General features: G+C 46.2%; 1 protein-coding gene across 16 annotated transcripts in view; it reads right to left on the bottom strand.

The window, feature by feature from the left end:
- The window catches only part of ADGRB1 (adhesion G protein-coupled receptor B1), a 282,418-nt gene that overhangs the window by 153,996 nt on the left and 108,369 nt on the right, over window positions 1–20,053 (bottom strand). For 14 of the 16 annotated variants that reach the window (XM_064399042.1, XM_064399067.1, XM_064399077.1 and 11 more), the window contains one exon: window positions 5,984–6,142. The exons of the other annotated variants lie outside the window; for them this stretch is intronic. In XM_064399042.1, coding sequence (XP_064255112.1) covers window positions 5,984–6,142 — 159 coding nt within the window. The remainder of the gene's footprint in view (window positions 1–5,983; window positions 6,143–20,053) is intronic. 16 annotated transcript variants of the gene reach the window in all.

The following is a 20,053-nucleotide window of genomic DNA, read 5'->3' as shown; positions in this document are numbered from 1 at the left end:
GTCTAACATCCTGAACCTCATCTCACCAATTATTTGGGCCCCGTGTCATGACATCTCCTAATGACTTATCCCAGTCTTGAAGGACTGAATTATTTCCTTTGCTCCTTGACAGGAGTGTCAAGTCTGCACTGTTATTTCTCATGCTAATTAAAGCCAATCAGGCCTAGAGGCTAAATGAGCACCCTTCCAGCTTCCCCCAAGCTTCCCCCCTGCCAGGGATGCTCCAGTGCTGCAGGAAGCCTTCGTCCCCTTTGGAAAAGGATGTGCAGAGAAGCCAGTTTGTCTGCATTTAACACCAAGCACAGCTGAGATTTAACTTGGACACAGTTTCCCTGGAGAGATGCACAAACCAATCCTGGTTCCAAACAGAGCAGGGAGACACCAAGTCCCTTCAGAATAAAGGGAAGTTGGTGCAAGTGCTGATTTACTGTGGGCACCTGAACTTTATGAGGTGAAGGTCAAAACCTGAAGGCAGTGGGGACCTGGTTGGATTTCAGCAGCCTTTTTCCCTACAGCAGAGTCAGTGGAGAGGAGCAATTCTAGGATTAAGGGAAGACCTAGACCCAGTTTACATCCCAGCTGGGTAAATGCAGTGAAAATGGCACAAAAAATCCAAGCACCTTTCCAATGCAAACAGGAGGAATAGAGGGATAACGCTCTTGGAACCAAACAGGGATGTTTCAACTGCAAGCAGAGGCAAATACATGAGATTTTGAAAAAAAAAACAGCTCAAGTGTGGATGTGGAGGATGATCAGTGCTGGCAGGAGTGGGAATAGGAAGCAGGTGACCAACACTTCTAATGAGAACATGCAATGTGTCAGACAGCACCTTGCAAAACAACCAAGGGAAAAGTAAAATAAAGGCAGAGACTTTGAAGTGCTGTGGGCCAAGGTTTTAACATCCAAACATGTCTCACCACAGCTACACACTCTGCACTCATGCCCCAAACAGGAGAGGCAAAGCAAACAGCAGGATCATGAAAATTATTCAGGCAAGGTGGGATGGTAGGAATGAAGGGATGAACCAGAGCAAAAAATGGAATGGGATTATTAAAAAAATACCCAAAAAATTCAAATAAATCTCTGTGCAGTAAAGCTGAAAGAAAATGTGGTGTTTGGGGCATCTATCGGCTGCTAAAGAGTAAAACCAAAAAGCACAGAATTACTAACAACCCCTAAACCCCAAAATGTCAGTGGATGGAGAAGAGGGACATTTTGGAGAACACTGGATATATTGCAATTACTCCAGCTAAGGAAATGACCCAAAGCATTTCAAGTTGTACATCTGAAATCTGTGAAAACATTGCTGGAGGAGCTCTGTGACTCTCAGATGTGAAATGCCTGAACCACCAGTAAAAAAGGGGGCAGGACAAAGTCTCTGCAGCAGCAGCAGGTACCTATGGGAGCTCTGGGAGCTCCTCCAGCTTGCAGTGAGTTCTAGCCTGGCCTGCAGGGAATTAAGATGCTCCCACACATGCCCAGGATATTTCAGCTCTGTGGTTGCAGCCAAAAAAAAAAACTAAAAAAAAAATTAATGAGAATCAGGGGTGGCAGAGACTGAGACTGAGGCTCAGCCTTGGGAATGTCATGTGGAACATGCACTCCTTCACACCACTAACAGCTAAACCTGCTGGAAGCTGAAAATCCAGCCTGGAACGACAGGACCGTGCCAGTGTCACCCTCCTGCACTTGACATCAGGATGTGGTCACCCCTTTCCCAGCCGTGGGGAGCTGTGGCTTCCCAATTTTCATATCCATAAATGTCATGGATGGGTCTGCAGCTTCTGCCAGATGGGATGGCAGGATTTCAGCTGGCTCCTCTGCTGGTTCTCCTTCCCCAGGAATAGATGCAGGCTGCCCACATCTCTGATTGTTCTTACATCTCTCCAGCACTGCTGAATTCTGACACTGGGGTCGGGGTTGTGATATTCCCCCTCTGGTTTGGATGCTGTCCATCCTTGTGAGGACACTCTGCCTGCCAGGTTGTGAGCAAACACAGAACCTTGCAGCCAAAAAGAGCCACTGGAGCACATCCCTTTCCATCCACTGTGGGTGGACCTGGGAAGTTCCTCTGCAAGCTCCCACCACACTGAGGTTGGCATTTTTTTCCTTCTCTCTATAAAAGAGCAGCCCGTGCCCAAATCCAACAGAGGGAGGAAATCTCCTCTGTCTATGCTGGATCACCAAGTCCTTTACCAAGGCAAAATCAGAATTACAACAAAAACTTTGTGTTTTCCTTCAGCCACAAAAAAACCCAAACAAACAAAAACCAAAAAAACCCCCAAACCTTTGTGTTTTCCTTGAGCTGCCACAAACAGAGGCTCTGCCTAAGCCAAGCTGCTGTTACCAGACAAAGTTTTCTTCCCAGTCTGGGATGAGTCTTCAATACAGTTTTCCCTCAGCATTTCACAACTTTTGGTTTTGCCCATGGAAAACTTACCTGGCTCACTTTCTGTTTGGCTTGCGTGTGTATCCCTGGGGAAATTTAGCTAGAAGATCATAAAGCAAGAGACTATCACATGAAATAGCAGAGATGGTGGCCCAAACAAGTGGGAGAACACAAAGGCCACATAAAAATGGTACCTGTGGAGTTATTCAGCCACCCTTGTGCACTGATTTTAACCTCTGTGGCCTCCAGGCAACGTGTTCAGACTCAGCTCTGGGGCCCAGGTGTCTGCACACACATTTTGGTGACCAGGCGATACAAGTCACAGCTCTTGGAAAAACTGAGAGGTTTTCCCCACCATTCCCAATCCTGCATGCTGAGACCTGCTGAAGGCCCACCTGGGGGCAGGTCTGGAAGAGGAAAATGGCAGGACCTGGGCAAGGTCCACCTGGGGGAGGAGCTGTGTGACAAGACAGCTCTGGAAAATTTGCCATGACCTGGCAAAATAAAACAACCAACGAGACCCCCAAAGATCTTCCACAAAAGTTCCTCTCAGCAGCTCCAGGGAGCTGAGTGTCATCACTCTGAGAACCCAGCCCCAGAGGCTGGAGATCCAATTAAACAACTAAAACACTCCTGCTAATCACTCGTCAGCTTCTGAGCCACTTTGGCAGAAGTGGGAAAGGAGGAGTGAAAGAAAAAAGATGGGTTTATCCTTGCTTTGAAGGTAGGGGGATGTCTGTGTTATTCTAAACCAACTTGCTTGGCCAGCAATTTCTCAGTGGACAAGTTTCAATTTACCTCCTCAGCAAAGATGAAAGTATCAGAGCACTCATCCCTGTTTTGTTCTGCTGTTTTATCAGGATTACAGATGGCCCTTTGTTCAATGAAAATATTTTTTCCTGCTTTTTTTCCCTACTAGAAAATTAAGATCTCAGCTATTCCACAATATTTGGAGAGCTGGTCAGGTATTATTACAAGCTGCTTAAATGCTGAACAATTGAATATAAAGTTGATCTCCTGGCCAGTTCCTCTTTTCTTTTTTTCTTTTTTTTTTTTTTTTCCATTTTTCTTCATTTTTTTTCTTTTAATTAAAAAAAGAGAAATAATTAGAATCTATTTAACTGCAGCTTATAATGAACACTTTGAATAATAACAGTTCCAGGGAATGAACGAACATTCTACTCATCCCTAACAAATCTATGAGCAAAAGTCAATATGAAAATAACAGTGACACATTTAAAACAGGATTTATACTCTACTTTTAAATCCTCTTAGGTTTTGGTGCAGATCAAAGTAAAGAGAAGGAAAAGATACGTGCAAGAAAATGAAAAACCCTTCTTGGGTCAAAAGTGCATCTCCTTGGGCAAAGGGAACAAGGGACAGATTCACTGAGAGGCAAGTTGAGAGCCAAGTGAACAGTTTTGATATGAAGAGACACAGGTTTATCTGGAAGTAGGACACACACCTCAAGATGTGCATGGAGAACTCTTCTGGAAAGACTTATTACTCACATATCCCCTCAAATCCTTTCCAGCACAAAAACATTAAAATGGTGCTCAGCAGTTTGTCTGCAAGGAGGGTCTTGGGACAATTAATCAGAATTAATTTATTTCAGTGAAATAAATCAGTTTGTGCTGCCTGACTCTGTTGTACCCTCCTTCCACACTAGGACTTTCCACTGAACTTAAAATTCCTTCTTCCCAAATAATCTGAGCTGAGGTAAGCCCAATGCAGTTTGGAGGAAGAATTGACTGGGAATGCAATGGAAAAAGGACAGGAAGACAAGTGAAATAAAAGTGAAATAATTTATTGAATCATAGCCCCTCTGGGTTTTTTGCACTTAGGATTGGCTTTGCTGATTGTTGTGTTCCAGAAAAAGTGAAGTAAATAATGAATAAAAACTGATTAATTATTCACTGCTGCACTCCATGCCATGGAAATCCAACCCAGCCTCCATGGTTCTCCACCCCATCCCACTCCTTGCCACCACAACCTCAGGAGATCTAACATGAAGAAGAACCAAAGTTTTGCCCCTGAGGAAGGTCAAGGGAAGATGTTATGCCCCCTGCTCAGTGCTGATGAGGCTGGCCCTGGAAAACAGGATTTTCCCTTTCTCACCACATCAAGAGGCCTGCAGAAGAATCAAACAGGTCCCATGGACACCTTGGAAGATGATTAGGGATGAGGAAGGATGTCCTGCAAAGAGAATCTGGGGAACTGGGTCCCCCATAGTTTATCCAGCATGGGAGGGACACATTAGGGAGGTTTTTTGCCTGTTGTCCTATGTGTTCCCACAGTCAGAGTGACCAGCCCTGCAGATCCCCCTCTCCCACTCCCAGTGCCATCTCTTCCTCCATGCATTGTTCACCAAGACTGGTGTGGCCCTTCCTCCAGCTCCACTCAGGCACACCCCAATCCCACAGCTGGAATTTTTCAGGACCAGCTTCCAGGTCCTTGCATTCCTTTCCCTGCCACAAGCCACAGCTGAGTCATGACTACAAAGTCACCACCAAGCATGGGGACATGGATTAAATATCCCTGGTGAGAGCAAATCTCAGAGGGAATTTAGCAATTGTGAGTCAAGGAGATGGAATTCAATATACCAGGTTTCATTTAAAAAAAAAAAAAAGTCTAAGCCTAATTGCAACATATTTTAAATTTATGGAAATGTTAAAAAATGCATGAAATCATTTTAGCCCTTATTAGAGGAATATATTTATGTCCCTTTATTTGAACTTCTCCCTTATCAGGAGATACTTCCCAGCCTTTGAAGACAGTTGAACTTTCCTTAGTTATTTGACTAGTCGGAGGAGTTATTCAAACATTCTCTACTCTGAATTTGAAATAAAAAAGAAGGGAATAATTATAACCAGCCATTTGCTTGCATTTATTGAGCTGAGCTGTGTCTGCAGTTGGCTTTTCCTATTAATCCCCCTCTCAACACAGCTTAAAGCACCAGAATAACTGGGAATGAAAGTGCTGGAGGTTCACCAGCTCAACCCATCAGTATCTGACTGGTGTGGGCACTGTATGCCCTCTTCTCTGGAGAAAAGGACCTGAAAGGAGGATGCATTACAGGGGGAGAGTGGAGCACACACTGAAGCCTTTGCAGCACTCAATCCCTGTCTAACAGTGAGATCTTTCTCTACATCTCATCACCAGGAGCTTCCATTTGTAAAAGAAAGGAGCAGGGTCGCTGCTCTTGAGCTAAACCAAGAAGAAGCAAGATTAACATCTCTCTCAGCTTTAATTATTTGGGACAACTGAAAAAAAAAAAAAAAAAGCCTATAAGGACGTGGCTGATTTACCACCAGGATAAAAAACCTGATGCAAGCCTGCTTACAGATTCCTATAAATTCTTTGGGCTGAAGGCCTGGAAGGTGCAGGAAGACTGTGCCAGCACGTGTGCAGACAGGCAGGGACGGGCAGGGCCATGCACAGCCAAATCCACACGTTCCCCTGGGCTCCCTGCTCCAACACAGCCCTGGGGCAGCTTCCCCGAGCCTCTACAGCACCCTCCGTCCTCCATGGGGATGAGGCCATCCTCCTCCTCCTCCCGGCCCCGCGCGTGCAAGGGAACATGCCTCCACTTACTATTGCAAGCCTTCCTATTGCACAGCCGTCCTTCCTCCAGGACTCCCTCGCAGGCCAGGCCCTCGTTGGGAAGGGGCTTGCAGGAGCGCATGCGGGTCTGCAGGCCGCCCCCGCAGTCCTTGGTGCAGTCGCCCCAGGCCGACCAGGAGTTCCAACCACCTGGGCAAGATCCAGAAAAGCCCCGTCAGCCTCCGTGAGAGCCCAGAGCCCGGGGGAGCTGAGGCAGCGCAGACCCTGCCGTGCACCAGCTGCCGAGACTCAAAACTGGGGTGTCTCTAAAAGCAGCGGGACTGGACGCTGCAGGGTAGCCCAGAAAGTCAAGAAGGGGAAGGGAGAAGCATTGCCTGACTTTACATTGACTTCTCTTCAGTTATTTCTATTTCTACAGTTTAAGAAGTGTTTGGACAAGGCCTTCAGAAATGTGGTGCAGTTTTTGGGCTGTCCTGTGCAGAGCCAGGAGTTGGAATTTAGTGATTTTTGGAGGTCCCTTCCACCTCAGAATATTCTGATTCCAACTAGTCCTGCCCTTCCTGTGCTTACTGTGGCAAAGAGTTCCCCTCTTACAAGACCCTCTGTCTATTTTTGTGTCCTGTTGGCTTCTAACCCCAGAAGACACAAGCAAAAACCACTTCAAGGTACAAATCCACCATCAGTGAGGTTGCACCTCCTCCTTCTGCCAGCACACAAACACACAATGTGAAGACAAGGAAGGTGAGAGGGGATAAGGTTCCACCACTCATATTCCCCCAAAAAAGACATTTCCTTTCCCCACACTGCAGACCCCACCAGCCACAGAGAGGCACCGCTCTCAAGGACAGCTTTGGTGGGGAAATAACATGGGAATGACATGCTCCTCCAGCACCCTTTGTAGAATCCACAGGGAGCAAGATGAAGGTGCATTTTTGGCTCCTCTCCCAGGCCATGTTCAATGCTGGTGTCAGCAATGCTCAGCTTTCCCCACTGTACCACAACCTACAGCTCTGAAAACTGATGGATCCACCAAACCACCTGGCTGCAGGGATGATCCTGCTACTTAAGGGGAATTCTGAGCCTTCTCCACCCTGTGCCTTTCCAGCTTCCTGCCAAGAGCAACAGGTCCGGGTGGAACATCCATAAATGCTGATGGCAGGATGGACTGTGAAGACCATCTGAATCTGGCTGGCCTCCCACAGTCCAAACACCTGCAGGGAGCACAGCAAGGCTGAGTTTTGGGTTGTAAAGGACAGCAGGGGACTATCCAGTCCTTCCAGGTGATGGATAAGCTGTCACATCCCTCAGTGGTCAGTTCTCTCCCCATCGGCCGCATGCAGCAATCTAAAATCTGCTGAAATAAGCCCTGGCTTCACTGTTCTGCTCCATCGTTTGTCCACCTCATGGGGAGGAGCAGAGGTGGCCCTTCAGCCCAGAGGTGGCCACTTTCACATGGCTGCTTTTCCTGCTGAGAATTCTCTCATTACCCACAGCTACCCTCGGAGATGTTTCAGGTCCAGGGAATTCAGCTCTGTGCTGTGCTCAGGCACAGATAAGGGATAACGAGCTTAAGATGCAGGTTTTTTTGAAGACAGGAAACACTGGGAAAATTCTTGTTTTTAAAATAAAAATGAAATAACCCACCCCCCCCTTTTTTTTCCCCCCTTGCCAACAGCCAGAGAATTCAGAGATGCAGATGATGCACTTCAGCTGACCCAGCCTTCCTGTTTATGAGATTGTGGCTGTAGTCTGAGCTCTGGGCTCTGCTGGTCCCTACACACCCTAGACATGACACCATCCTTGCATGGAAAAATTAACCCAACTAGGTTCATTATTCCAGATCAGAATTTAGGGATATTACCAGCACCCTCTTGCACAGGGATGGGCAAACACTTGTCCACCTCCACAGCAAAAACCCACCAGTTCATACTCTGCTACCTCCAGCCTGGTTGTGGTTTAACTTTTCCCTCCAAGACAAAGTGAAAATAAACACAGGCTCAGCAACATTCCCTCTGCTGAGGGCCATGGAAGCTGCTCAGATACTTAATCATGAGAATAACATGGAACAATGGAGCAGGAAGGAATTGGAGGGCATTGAACTTGCCAGCAAAGTGCCCAGAGATCCTGGCAGCAGCGTGGAGGATGGAGTTTTTACTGGCCCAAAACAAATACTTGACCTTGAGGAGGATTGTCTTTCCCTCAAAAGTCACTTTCTGTGCTGGTCACTTCTCTAAAGAGCACGGGAACACAGGCTTGTCTTCCATTTCCTTATGGAAGACAGATTGTGTTTCCTTTGTAAGGGAAAACATCGGTGTAATGGGAGGTATCCTGATGCCAGGCTGGAGCTGATCAATAGGATATCTGTAACCAGACACGTTTAGGAGTTACTCAGATCCTGGCTTGCCCTTTTCAGGATGTTTCTTTCATCTCATTCCCTTGGAGATTAGGAGGAGTGAGACTGGGGAAGGGAGAAAGCAGCTTTACGCAAGCCTTGGCTTGGATTGTGATTTATTTGGGATGCTTTTTGTTGAGACAAAATACATAATTGTTCCAGTGTCTTTAGAAGTTATTTTATATTGTGTTTGTAAGCAAAATATGGGCCCGGACTCACTGGCTGTTGTGGTGTTCCCAGGTTGATGATGGATTATTCAAACTGTTCTGCAATTTGGGATATGACCATTATAGCACTGATCCCCTGAAATATATGAGAAATGAATGCTGCCCGGTCTCACTACAGGAAAGAGGGAGCGATAATGAAGGTGCCAGTGTTTGATTTCTTAAATCATAGAATCACAGAATCATGAAATGGTTTGAGCTGGAAGGGACCTCAGAAGTCATCTCATTCCATCCCCTGCCAGGGGCAGGGACACCTTCCACTGTCCCAGATTGCTCCAAGCCCCATCCAACCTGGCCTTGGACACTTCCAGGGATGAGGCAGCCACAGCTCCTCTGAAAAACCTTTGCCAGGACCTCACCACCCTCATAACGAAGAATTTCTTCCTGATATCCAAGCAAAACCTTTCTTTCATTCTGAAGCCATTCCCCCTTGTCCTGTCACTCCAGGCTTTTGTAAATATTCTCTCTCCATGTTTCTTGTAGGCTTCCTTCAGGTACTGGAAAGGCACAATTAGGTAACCCTAAAGCTTATTTTCTCCAGGCTGAACAACCCAAATTCTCTCAGCCTTTCCTCACAGCAGAGCTGCTCCATCCCTCTGATCCCCTTGGTGCCTTCTCTGGATTCCTCCAACAGCTCCAGGTCCTTGCTGTGCTGGGCCCCAGGGCTGGAGGCAGCTCTGCAAGTGGAATCTCACCTGAGCAGAGCAGAGGGGGTAACTCTTACTCTGCTTATCCTCAGCAATGGGAGAACCAGGCAAAATAAGATAAAAACTGTCATGATCTCAAATCCTTAACTGGAATGAGATCAGTTTATGAGGCTGAGCTCAGATAACTTCCTTCCTCTCCTTATTCCCCAGTTTCCATCCTATTTGTGAGTACTAAATAGGAGCTAGAGAACTACCAGGGCACTTAGTAAATCAACCCAGGCATTTACAGCCAAGACAAAGGTATTCCCCACTTTATGGAGCGGTCCTTTTTTATCATCAGGTTGTACCATGGTCCTGACAAATTAAATGCTGCATGTTATTTATCTTGTTTATTGGCTGTCAGATAAACCTTTTGAAATCCTCCTTCTTTTCCTGGGTCTAGTCCTTCACTGCTTCAAGTGATTTGTCTTTTTTAGTGGAGCTGTAAACAAGTGGTTAAGGGTCTATTATATGAAGTTATTCCTATCCCACATTTCAGGGGGAAAATGCCAAGAGGAAAACACAGGGTTCTTGTGCCCACTGCTGCATCTGGCTTCTGGAAAGGAGTGGCTGAGGAAGCTGGGGGGACTTGGCCTGGAGAAAAAGGCTGAAGGGAGACCTCATTTCTCCCCACAACTCTCTGACAAGAGCTTGTGGTCATGTGGGTGTCAGCCAAGTAACAAGTGGCAGGATGAAACAGTCTCAAGATGAGCCATGGGGAGTTTTAGATTGTTTATTTGGAAAAATTTCTTCACAGAAAGGGTTGTTAAGCACTGTAACAGGCTGCCCAGGGAAGAGGTGGGGTCACCATCCCCATGAGTGTTGAGAAAAGGTGTGGATGTGGCACTGGAGGACGCGGTGGTGGAGAACATGGTGGGGGTGCTACATTGGTGGTTGGGCTTGGTGATCTTTTCCAACCTTAATGATTCCATGGTTCTATGAAAAGAATGACCTACAATGGCTGTGGAATGATCTACAATGGCTGTGGTGTCACACAGATGCTTTCAGCCCAATGCAGGAGCAGCAGAAGGGAGGCAAGTGTGATGTGGTCCCTGCAGAGGCTGCACAGTTGCCCCATCCATCAGTCCATCCCTCAGTCTCTGCTGGCTGAGCTGACACAGCCCCCACAGACTCTCCACCCTCTATAAAACCTCCATCCTTATTTGCACACCACACAATCCCTTGCTCTGCCCCTTCTTCCATTTCGAGCATGAGGCTGGATGTTTTTTGATGCTGAGAAGTGAGGAATCCACATGAAATGCAGTGCAGGCTCGCTCTGAAGTTAATGGGACCCTTTGCAGACAGCCCCTGCTACCCCTGGAGTTCTGTTCCACGAGCTCTCAGCAAACTGCTGCTCCCGCTGATCGATGTGGCTTGAGTTGCCATCTGTCCTTAATCCACAAATAATGAGGCTGCTGCAACTGCTCTGTACAGGATTTTGCTTTTCAAAGGCACAGACTCCTCCGAAGGTCACACACCCAACCCGTTCCCACTTTGTGAAGTTTTTCTCAGCTATGGTCTCATAGAACCACGGAGTTCTCTCACTTTGCCCTTTATCCTCCTAAACTGAAGGAGCTGTGGCTCATGTCTCCAGCTCCAGAGGTTCCCATCACAACCAGCAGCTGTCACCTTGGTCACACAGCCAGGTTTAACTTGTATTTTTTATTTTTGGAGAGCAGCCCAAGCTCCTAGAATGTGTTTTAACGAAGGTGGCTGTTGCATCTGAGGCTCGTGGCTGGTCTGAGTGCCTGTCATTCAGGGAGGCCTTTAATCCAGTTTCTAAAGAGTTTTTTGATCCTACTCAGTCAGTTCTTATCATGACCATGGACTAAAACAAATTACTTTTCATGCAAGGCTGACCCAATGCATTTTAATTCTCCGGTTAAATGGAGAAAATTCCGAGGTGGTTTACATCAACCAGCAAGCTCATATTTGGCATTTCTCATTCTGAATCTCAAGCAGAGATGCCAAAAGAATGGGTCTTTCCTACTGGAAATTAACTGAGAGGGCTCCACTTACACACCTGGTCCAAACACCCTTGATCTTCAGGAAGATGAGCATCCCCATCCAGAGTTTATCTTCACAGCTGACAGCTGCAATGTGTCTCAGATGCCAGTCAGTCAATCATGCCTTTTAATTTAACAGCAATCCCTTAAATTAGATGGCAATGACAACAGCAAAAACCAAAGAATCTACATGAGACAGCACAGCAAAAGGAGCTTTGGATACTCCACATCCACCTCCAATTTTGCTTTTTTGGATTTAGCCTCTCACTGACCCAGCTGAAGACACTTCTTGTTGGCAGCTGTCTCCAACTCAGCAGGTCAGGGCATTTTGTGTCTGACAAACACGTCCAGACTGCAAAAACCTCACCACAGCTCTGTGTGCTACCACTGGGAACATTTGTAGTGGAATTTATATCACAGTTTCTGAATCATCTCAATTAGCAAATGAGGGGAAAAATGTAATTTCTTATGTCAATAGTGGGGAAGGATACTGAAGGGAAATCAAGAGTGAGATGGTCTTACACCATCTGAATCCTGAATTTGTTACACAATGGGACAAAAAGTGAGGAAGCTGTTCCTTTATCACTCTCCTTTCTACTGCTCTGGAAAACAGCAAGTCCAGAAGGGGTTGTTCTGGAGACATCCTTCAATTACACCAACCAGTGATCATTCCCTGGAAAGTCATACATTCAGTTTGTTCCTTCTGAGGGAAAAAAAAGGAGAGAAATCTTTCAGGGGGATGTCCCCTCCTTGTATCCCATGTGATGAAAGTCACAGCAGCACAAGTGAGTCACTCCAATGGTTCCTTCTCTGCTCTTTCCAACATAAATCCCATGTAACACTTTGCTGTTTTGCAGATTGTGTACATTATTATAAAAACCAATGCCCCAAGCTCCCTAAAAAATCAAAATCATTCATTGCAAGGACATGCAGTGGTAGGACAAGGGGGAATGGTTTTAAGCTGAAAGAGGGTAGATTTTGATTAGAGAACAGGAAGGAATTGTTTACTGTGAGGGCTGTGAGGCCCTGGCACAGATTCTCCAGAGTTGTGGCTGTCCCATGCCTGGAAGTTTTCAAGTACAGGTTGGACAGGGCTTGGAGCAACCTGGGATAGTGGAAGATGTCCCTGAACAAGAAAGGAGGCTTGGAATGAGGTGATCTTTAAGACTCCTTGCAAACCAAACCATTCCATGATTGTTTGAATTTTTCTCCATGGAAAGAAGATGGGTGAGGGGAGAAAAATTATAAACATGCATTAAAAGTTCATGAGCTGCAGGGCAAGGTAACCAGGGACTGACTGCTCCTTGAAGTTTCCAGTACTGGAATGGAGGGGTGTCAAATGAAACGGGCAGGAGGCAGGTGCAAAACCAGTGAAGGACATAATTTACAGACACAGAGCAGTGTCAAACGGTGCAATGCTTTCACGGCAGGGAAAGGCACCAAAGTTTCTATGAATATGAAACATAACTGGGGAGAAGCACGAAAGACAAACCCATAAATAGTAATAGATACAAACCCAGCAGCTCTTGTCCAGAAGTTCCCTGGGCTTCAAGCTGCTGAGTTGTACAAAGCTGGAAAGGACCTTCAAGATCATAGAGTCCAACCTCTAACTTTGTTGACCAAATCACAGCTACATCCAATAATTTCTTGAACACTTCCAGGGATGGTGATTCCATCACCTCCCTTGGCAGCCCATTCCAATGTCTGACAAGCCTTTCAGTGAAGAAATTCTTCCTGATGTCCAGCATGAATCTCTCCTGGCACATTCTCTCTTTTCCTGTTGCTGGTTGCCTGGGAGAAGATGTCAAGCCCCACTTGGCCAACACCTCCTTTCAGGCTGCCTGGATGTTGTGTGTTTGTCCTGTTCTGCTATTTTCCCTTGTTAGCCACTGATAATGAGAGGATATTGGGCCAAAAAACCCCTGATCTTGCCAACAAGATGGTTCCTGGTACTTTCCCAGTTGCTTGGCCCGTTCCTATCATGACTTTAACCCTGTGACTCTCCTTCATGGAGATGAGGTCAGGGAACAGCCAGCTCTAGGTCAGGTCAGTATTTCCCACCACCAAAATTGCCAGAATCTGCTCAGGTCACTCCCTTCTGGGCACCCAAATAAATGATGTGATTTTTTTCAAAGCTGCTGAGTGGGCAAAGCTGCCACTGATTCCCACAGCATTCCCCAGTCCCTGCAAATGAAGGGAACGAGGTCAAATCTGGACAATCATTTAGGATCAGCTTCAATCTCCCTCTGCTCTACAAATCACTTAAGGAAGATGGAAATGAGGCCAGTGTGCAGCTTTCAAGGAAACCCAGCATAAAGCTGTGCTTATTACTTGAATCCCTGCAAATGAAACACTAGGGATAAAGAGAGATTATTTATGTGGAAATGGTGGGGGAGGTGGGCAGGGAAATGAGAAAGGAAATGTTTAGTCTGAAATGGGAGATCAAATAAAACCATGGAAGAATCTTCCCATAAGAAAGCCATGGAGGCCTAATCACTTAACTCATTTCAAAGCAGAGCAGGAAAATATCAGAGAACAGACTTGTGAGGAGAAATCCAGCCTGCATCGCCAGGGAGGAATGAAATGCTTCTCCGCCCTGAACCTCTCTGAATTTGTATAAATCACACCAGAGCTGAGTTCATGCACTGTTTGCTTCTTCATGTTGCTGCAGACCCCAAAGCACAGAGGGGACAGATTAGCTCAGCCACGTGTGTCTCCCCATGGTGAGGAATATATGATTCCTTTCAAATCTAACCGTGCAGCCCAAGTTGAGTGGAACCTTCCCTGATAGCAGGATCACAATCTATTTTCATAAAAGGCTATCAAAGGAGAGCATTTGTGAAATTTCCTTTCATGTCTTTACATGATCTGCTGGGGACAGGGTTTAGTAGTGGGCTGGCAGTGCTGGGTTAATGGCTGGACTCACTGATCTTAGACTGAGTTGGCTTTTCTAACTTAAACAATTCAATGATTCTCTGTTCCATCTTTCCTGGCTGGAAGTGCTATGTTTTTCATCTATAAAAGCCTTGCAGAACACTGCATAAACCTATAAATGTCATGAAATGCAACACCCAGAGCTCTGCAAGCCCATGCAATTCCATCTTGTTTCCTGGACAGCATTTCCAGCTGAAGGATTCCTGTGGTCCCCAACACTGCAGTTTCTCACTCCTCCATGAGCTGTGACATATTTCTTGTCTCAAGAGCACTGCAAGGCAGGGCTGTGCCAGTATTGTTTCTGCAGGATGAGCTGAGGAGGTGTTGTAAAGCTAAAATATTCGCTCATGGTATCTTTACAAGACTGAGAGAAGTCAAATTGTCTTCAGCTGAATGTTTTCCAGAAGGACAGAGAGAAAATCACCTGGGGGGACAACCCAGGAGCCAGGTGTCCCCTCTCAGAGCAGTTTTGATGAGGACACCACACAATTTGTGTCACCCAGCACTCCTGGCTCCACGAGCAACTCCCAAAAAAGAGCCAAAAAAGCCAAACTCCAGCTGAGGCAGCACGTTAGCACTATTAAACCAAATATTTAATGCAAAAACTCCATAGATTTTGATAGGCACAGCCAATCCCTCTTCATACAGAGATGTGAATTTTGCCTGGAAGGGGAACAGAGCTGGCTGAAAACCACATGGAAGTGTTTTTGTGAGGTCACCTCCGAGGCAGGCTGGGGAACAAGCAGGTTGTCAGCAGGCATTTCTCCTGCCAGGGTCCTCTCCTTCTCTGAGCCGTCGGATACACTCACCCTGCACAGGAAGATGCTAATCCAGGCGGCCTCTGTCATTCCCAGCTCTGCCCTTGACACCTTGTTTGTGCTTTCCACTGCAGAAAGGAGCAGGTTTCAGGCTTGTTTCTGTGCCTCTGCCCCTTTCCAAGTCCCCTCGTTAAGAGGGGAGCAGGCAGAATGGCTGGCTCGTGTAACACTTGGGTGAGGTGAGGCAGAATTTGGGGGGAAGCTGAATCACAGAATAGTAGAATGTCTTGGTTTGAAGGAACCTTAAAGATCATTGAGTTCCAACCCACCTGCCATGGCCAGGGACACTTTCCACTATCCCACATTGCTCAGAGCCTCATCCAACCAGGATTTGAATACATCCAGAGATGGGACAGCCACAAATTCTCTGGTCCTCACCACTCTCTGAGTAGAGAATATCACCCTAAATTCTCCAATTTCTTCAGTCCAAGGAGGAGGCAGGGATATGTTCAAGCCATTGGAAGCATCCAAATGAGAAGTTCCTTTCGGGCTGCTTAATGAGACTTTTAGGAGGCAGCAGCTGCAGTTCTGCATCTGGGATAATCACCACGTGGTATCCAACATGCCTTGGCACCAAGGACAAGAAATCAATATCATCAACCTTTACCAGCATTATAATGACGAGGTTAATATTGATCTTTTGACATTAAGGTGTGGTATGAGAGTCCTTAGCATCATTGCTGGGAATCTGAAGCTGGGGCACTATTAAACAGACTGCAGGCACAGCAATTTGCTCACAGATCCCTCAGAGACCCTGGATTAGAATGAATAAAGCAATTCCCAGCCTGATTTGTAATTGACCGTTCCCAAAGTCGTCGTCGCCTTTTCTATCAGTGGTGAGAGGGGATTATTCACACGTGTCTGTCCCTTCAAAGTCCCAGAGTGGCACAAGGAAATGCCAAAAGAATTTGTGTGGTCCTGCAGGCAACAGAGTCGTGGTCTCAGCCTGAAAACTAAATAGGAGTTAAGCTCTTATTCTTTATAATGTCTTGATGTAGAACACACATTGCCTTGCTACAGGTGAGGTCTCCCTCTGATTTCTCCTGTAATCACCACTAAAAGAAAACCTTTTCCCTAATAAAAGCATCTGCAGGAGAATTTCTTAACCCTGAGTCCGCAGATCCAGCCCCTCATACAGATAATCTTCAGTCCTGCGAGATCAAGGTCTTAAAGGCTTAAACCCCTTTGTTCCTAGAGACAAATCTGATGTGAAATTCCCTTGGTCTGAGGTGCTGCTTAAGAAAAGAAAGGCAGAGAATCCAGCGATTAACTCATCACAGATGAGGAGATGCCACCAAGGCTCAGAGTTCACCCAGGAATTTGTAAATGACTTTTCTTGTTGTTCCCATTTGCCATTTATATTCCAGCAGTGTTAAGAGGCCTTGAGTAAAATGAGACTCGCTCTGGGATTGGCACTCCATAGGCAAAACAGTCACAGACAGTCCTTGATCCTGAGAGCCTGCATTAGGCAGAGCCTAATCACTGCTGTGATTGGAGCTGCAGAGTGTGTGTGGAGAGGGAAGAGAGGAGTGGGTTTAGTAACAGATATGCAGGGATTCAGACCACTTTACAAATTATTGACCCTACTTAATTGCTAATCATCATGTGCATTAGGGTTTTGGTTTTTTTTTTTCCTATGAGGGAAGGCAGAAAAATATCCCTGTGCTACAAGATTGTCTGAGCAAATAGGCGGGTTCTGGGTGGACCAAGGGCGGTGTTTTCCTCCCAGCACATTCCCCAGACTGACTGGAAATTAATCCATATGAGAATAGAGGATAGAGGCAGATGGTGGAAGACTTCCCTGCCTCCTTTTTCCCTTTTGGCACCTCTGGTGCTCAGAGGAGTCAGGAGTGGTTGGGTTATCCTGGATGGCCAGGACTGTTCAGGATGGAGAGCCAGTGCACCAGGTGATTCCCTTTCCTATAACACTCCACCAAAAGAGGAACTTGGCTAAATCCCCTTTGGATAAACTCATTGCAGCCTTCCAGTAGCTAAAGAGGCTTTAAAAAAGAGGAAGAGTGAATTCTTACATGGAAGATAACAATAGGAACAAGCAAGAGTGGTTTTAAAGTAATAAAGGAGAGATTTAGATGAGATATTAAGAAGAAATTCTTCGCTCAAGAGTGTGGTGAGGCACTGGCAAAGGTTTTTCAGAGAAGCTGTGGCTGCCCCACCCTTGGGAGTGTCCAAGGCCAGGTTGGATGGGGTTTGGAGCAACCTGGGATAGTGGAAGGTTCTGTCCCATGGCAGGGGGTGGAACTGGGTGATCTTCTAGGTCCCTTCCAACCCAAACCATACTGTGATTCTGTGACTGCAACCTCCCCTAGAGATACCAACTGCCTGGCCAGCAATTCTCACTCCACACAAGGCAAACAACTCTAATAATTGTATCTACTAATTACCAGTGACTGCTGTCTGAGGAGTTGTGTTGTATTTTATTTCTCTCTGGGGCCATCTGGGATGGCCCATGAAGGCCAAGAGTGGGAAGCTGGTGAAGGATGGATCTGCACTGCCTGGCTTCAGAGGCTTCCCAAATGTCTCAGGTTGGATACACCTATTTTTTTCCTTTCTTTTCCTTTTTTTTTTTTTTTTTTTTTTTTTTAGCACATCAGTATGAGCCAAGAGCAACATCTACTGGCCGAGCTGTTTAGCAAGACCAAGTGTAGATCTGGCACAATCCATGGGTTTTACACATCTGTGAGATATTTTTAGGTATTAACCTAAAATTAGGATTAGCACCAGGACTTCCCAGCTGTTCAAATTACCACCAAAGCAAATATCTCAGCCCTGCACGCTTGGCCTTGGCTTTTACCCATCCATAATGAGAAAATTGCTTTTTAAGCCTGCTCTGTCTTGGATAGCACATCTTGATAGATGGAAGTATCTGTGTATCTCCATTCCTTCTTAGCAAAGTGCTCCTTGCACTTCCCATTGAAGTTTCCTGGGACAAAACAGGCTAAAGGGGAGTAGCAGTCCATTTATTGCCACCAAATCTGCAATAAACTTTCTATGGGGAGTGTTCAAGTGATTTAACTTTATAAATCAAAAATAAAGGGTTCAAATTTGGAGGCTGAGCCTTTTCTGGTGTCTCCTGCTGGGAGCTAAGAGAACGTGTGGACTTCAAAACAGGAGCTCAATAAGAAATGTTGCTGGCAAAGCTGGGTTATGAGGAAAGATTATGGGAAGGGTCTTCACTCCCCAAAACTGTCCAAATGTGTCAAATTCAATGTTATCATCAGCCCTTGGGGTTTTTTTTTCCACAATCTGTCTCAAAAGGCAGCATGGCAATGTGTGGGAATGAGAGCGAGATATCAGTAAAGCTGCACCCAAAAAATGTTAGTGAGAAAAAAAGGAAATGGAGAGACTGTGAGTTCATCTTGTTAGGAAGAGGGAGAAGAAACCCCATGAATAAAAGGCATAGCTCATGTCTCCACCTCTGCAGCCTGGAACATTCAGCTGTTCGGGCACTGACAGGAGAACAGAGCTCTGAGGAACTCCAAATCAATTACACATAAACACAATTTCCCCCCCTCAAGGGGGCCACTTGTCCCAGCAGAGCAGGATTTAAAGGGGAGTAATACAAAAGCAGCCTGATCTGTATTCTGAGCTCACTACAAGATCCCAGACCCCTCCGTCTAGAGCATTGCCAGGTGAGCAACAAACAGCCCAGGTGGTTTTAGAGCTCTGTGGTGCACACCTGGCCACTTGGACACTTCATAAATAAAGGACGAAAATAAGAACTCTGAAAAAACAGACTTTATATTTGGCCATGTTGCTAGAAACACCCATTTCCCTCTGTTGAGTATAGAAGGAGACCAAATGTCCTCCTTAGACATTGAGGATGTTTTTTTGGTCAGAGAAATCCTTCCCTCATCAGGGGTGAGAGATGGCAGAGAACCACAAGAGGTTAAAATGAGCACGGACCACAAGCCCAAGCTGTATGAAAGGAGAAGGAACAACCCTGCCTGCTGCAGGCAGGTGGTGAACTCGCTCTATCCAGGTGCCTCTCCTGCTCCTGCTGACTCACAGCCACGTCCAGCTGTCCCTTTGGCAGTCCCCTCTCAGGACAGGACCTGCAGGTGTTCTCTGCAGACCCAACTGGAACCAGGGCACCTGAGGTGGGCAGGGAGCTGTCCCCCTCTGAAGGGGCAGGACCAGCAGCAGCACAGCACTCTGGATGTCTGCTCGGGCTTGTCAGAAATCTCATGCATGACCCCAAAAGAGTCACCTTCCCTCTGCCTGGTTTCCGAGGTGGGAGTGTCTCTGGTAATGATGGGAAAGAGGATGAAATTGGGAGAGGAAAGACAAATTTTGCTCTTTGTGGCCACGGAACATAGAATACAGACATTGGACATAGAACCCAGCTGGAAACAAGCCTGTGGTTTTTACTAAGACTGTTGTAGCCCAAAAAACCCACCAGATATCCCACAGTCAAAATTTCATCCAGAAAGGAATCGTAACCAAATCCACTTCTTTGCACAGGTGTGGTACCTGCCCACATAAAACATTCAAGGAAGGTTTTTGTTCTCCTTGATTCTGATCCATAGATGATGGAAGGGCTGAGTCCATGTAGGGCATTTGTAGGATCCCCTTCATGGGGAGGACAGCAAGGTTCTTTCAAGGAAATTAATCACCCAGCTCCTCCAAACTGCAGCACAGACTGGACCCAATGCCAACAGGACCAGGATTAAGATGGTCATTAAGGCTCATTATACCTCTTCTTATCCAATGTTTTGTGGTGATTTCCATAACTTCAGCCTGGTTTCATGCACACATTTCTGGACATGGCTTCAGTACAGCACTCGTGGGAGGAAAGGCCATGGGGAGTTTGAGTCTTCCTCTACTCTCTGCCAGAATAATCTCCTGGTTACAGCAACTGGTGCATGGAAAGTTATAATGACAAGTGCTTAGGAAAAAGGAGTTGTCTTAAACCTAAGAGAAAAAGATAACTCCAGGCTACAGAAGCCCAGGGGTCTGGTTTCAGCCTGATGCCTCCCGGAAATTATCTATTTCTAGATGAAAAGTGGAATCAAAAAGCTG

Source organism: Passer domesticus, chromosome 1, assembly GCF_036417665.1.
Source record: "Passer domesticus isolate bPasDom1 chromosome 1, bPasDom1.hap1, whole genome shotgun sequence".
In the NCBI taxonomy this organism is placed as follows: domain Eukaryota; kingdom Metazoa; phylum Chordata; class Aves; order Passeriformes; family Passeridae; genus Passer; species Passer domesticus.
Note: the sequence above shows the minus strand (reverse complement) of the source record. Positions and strands in the feature narration are given on the sequence as shown.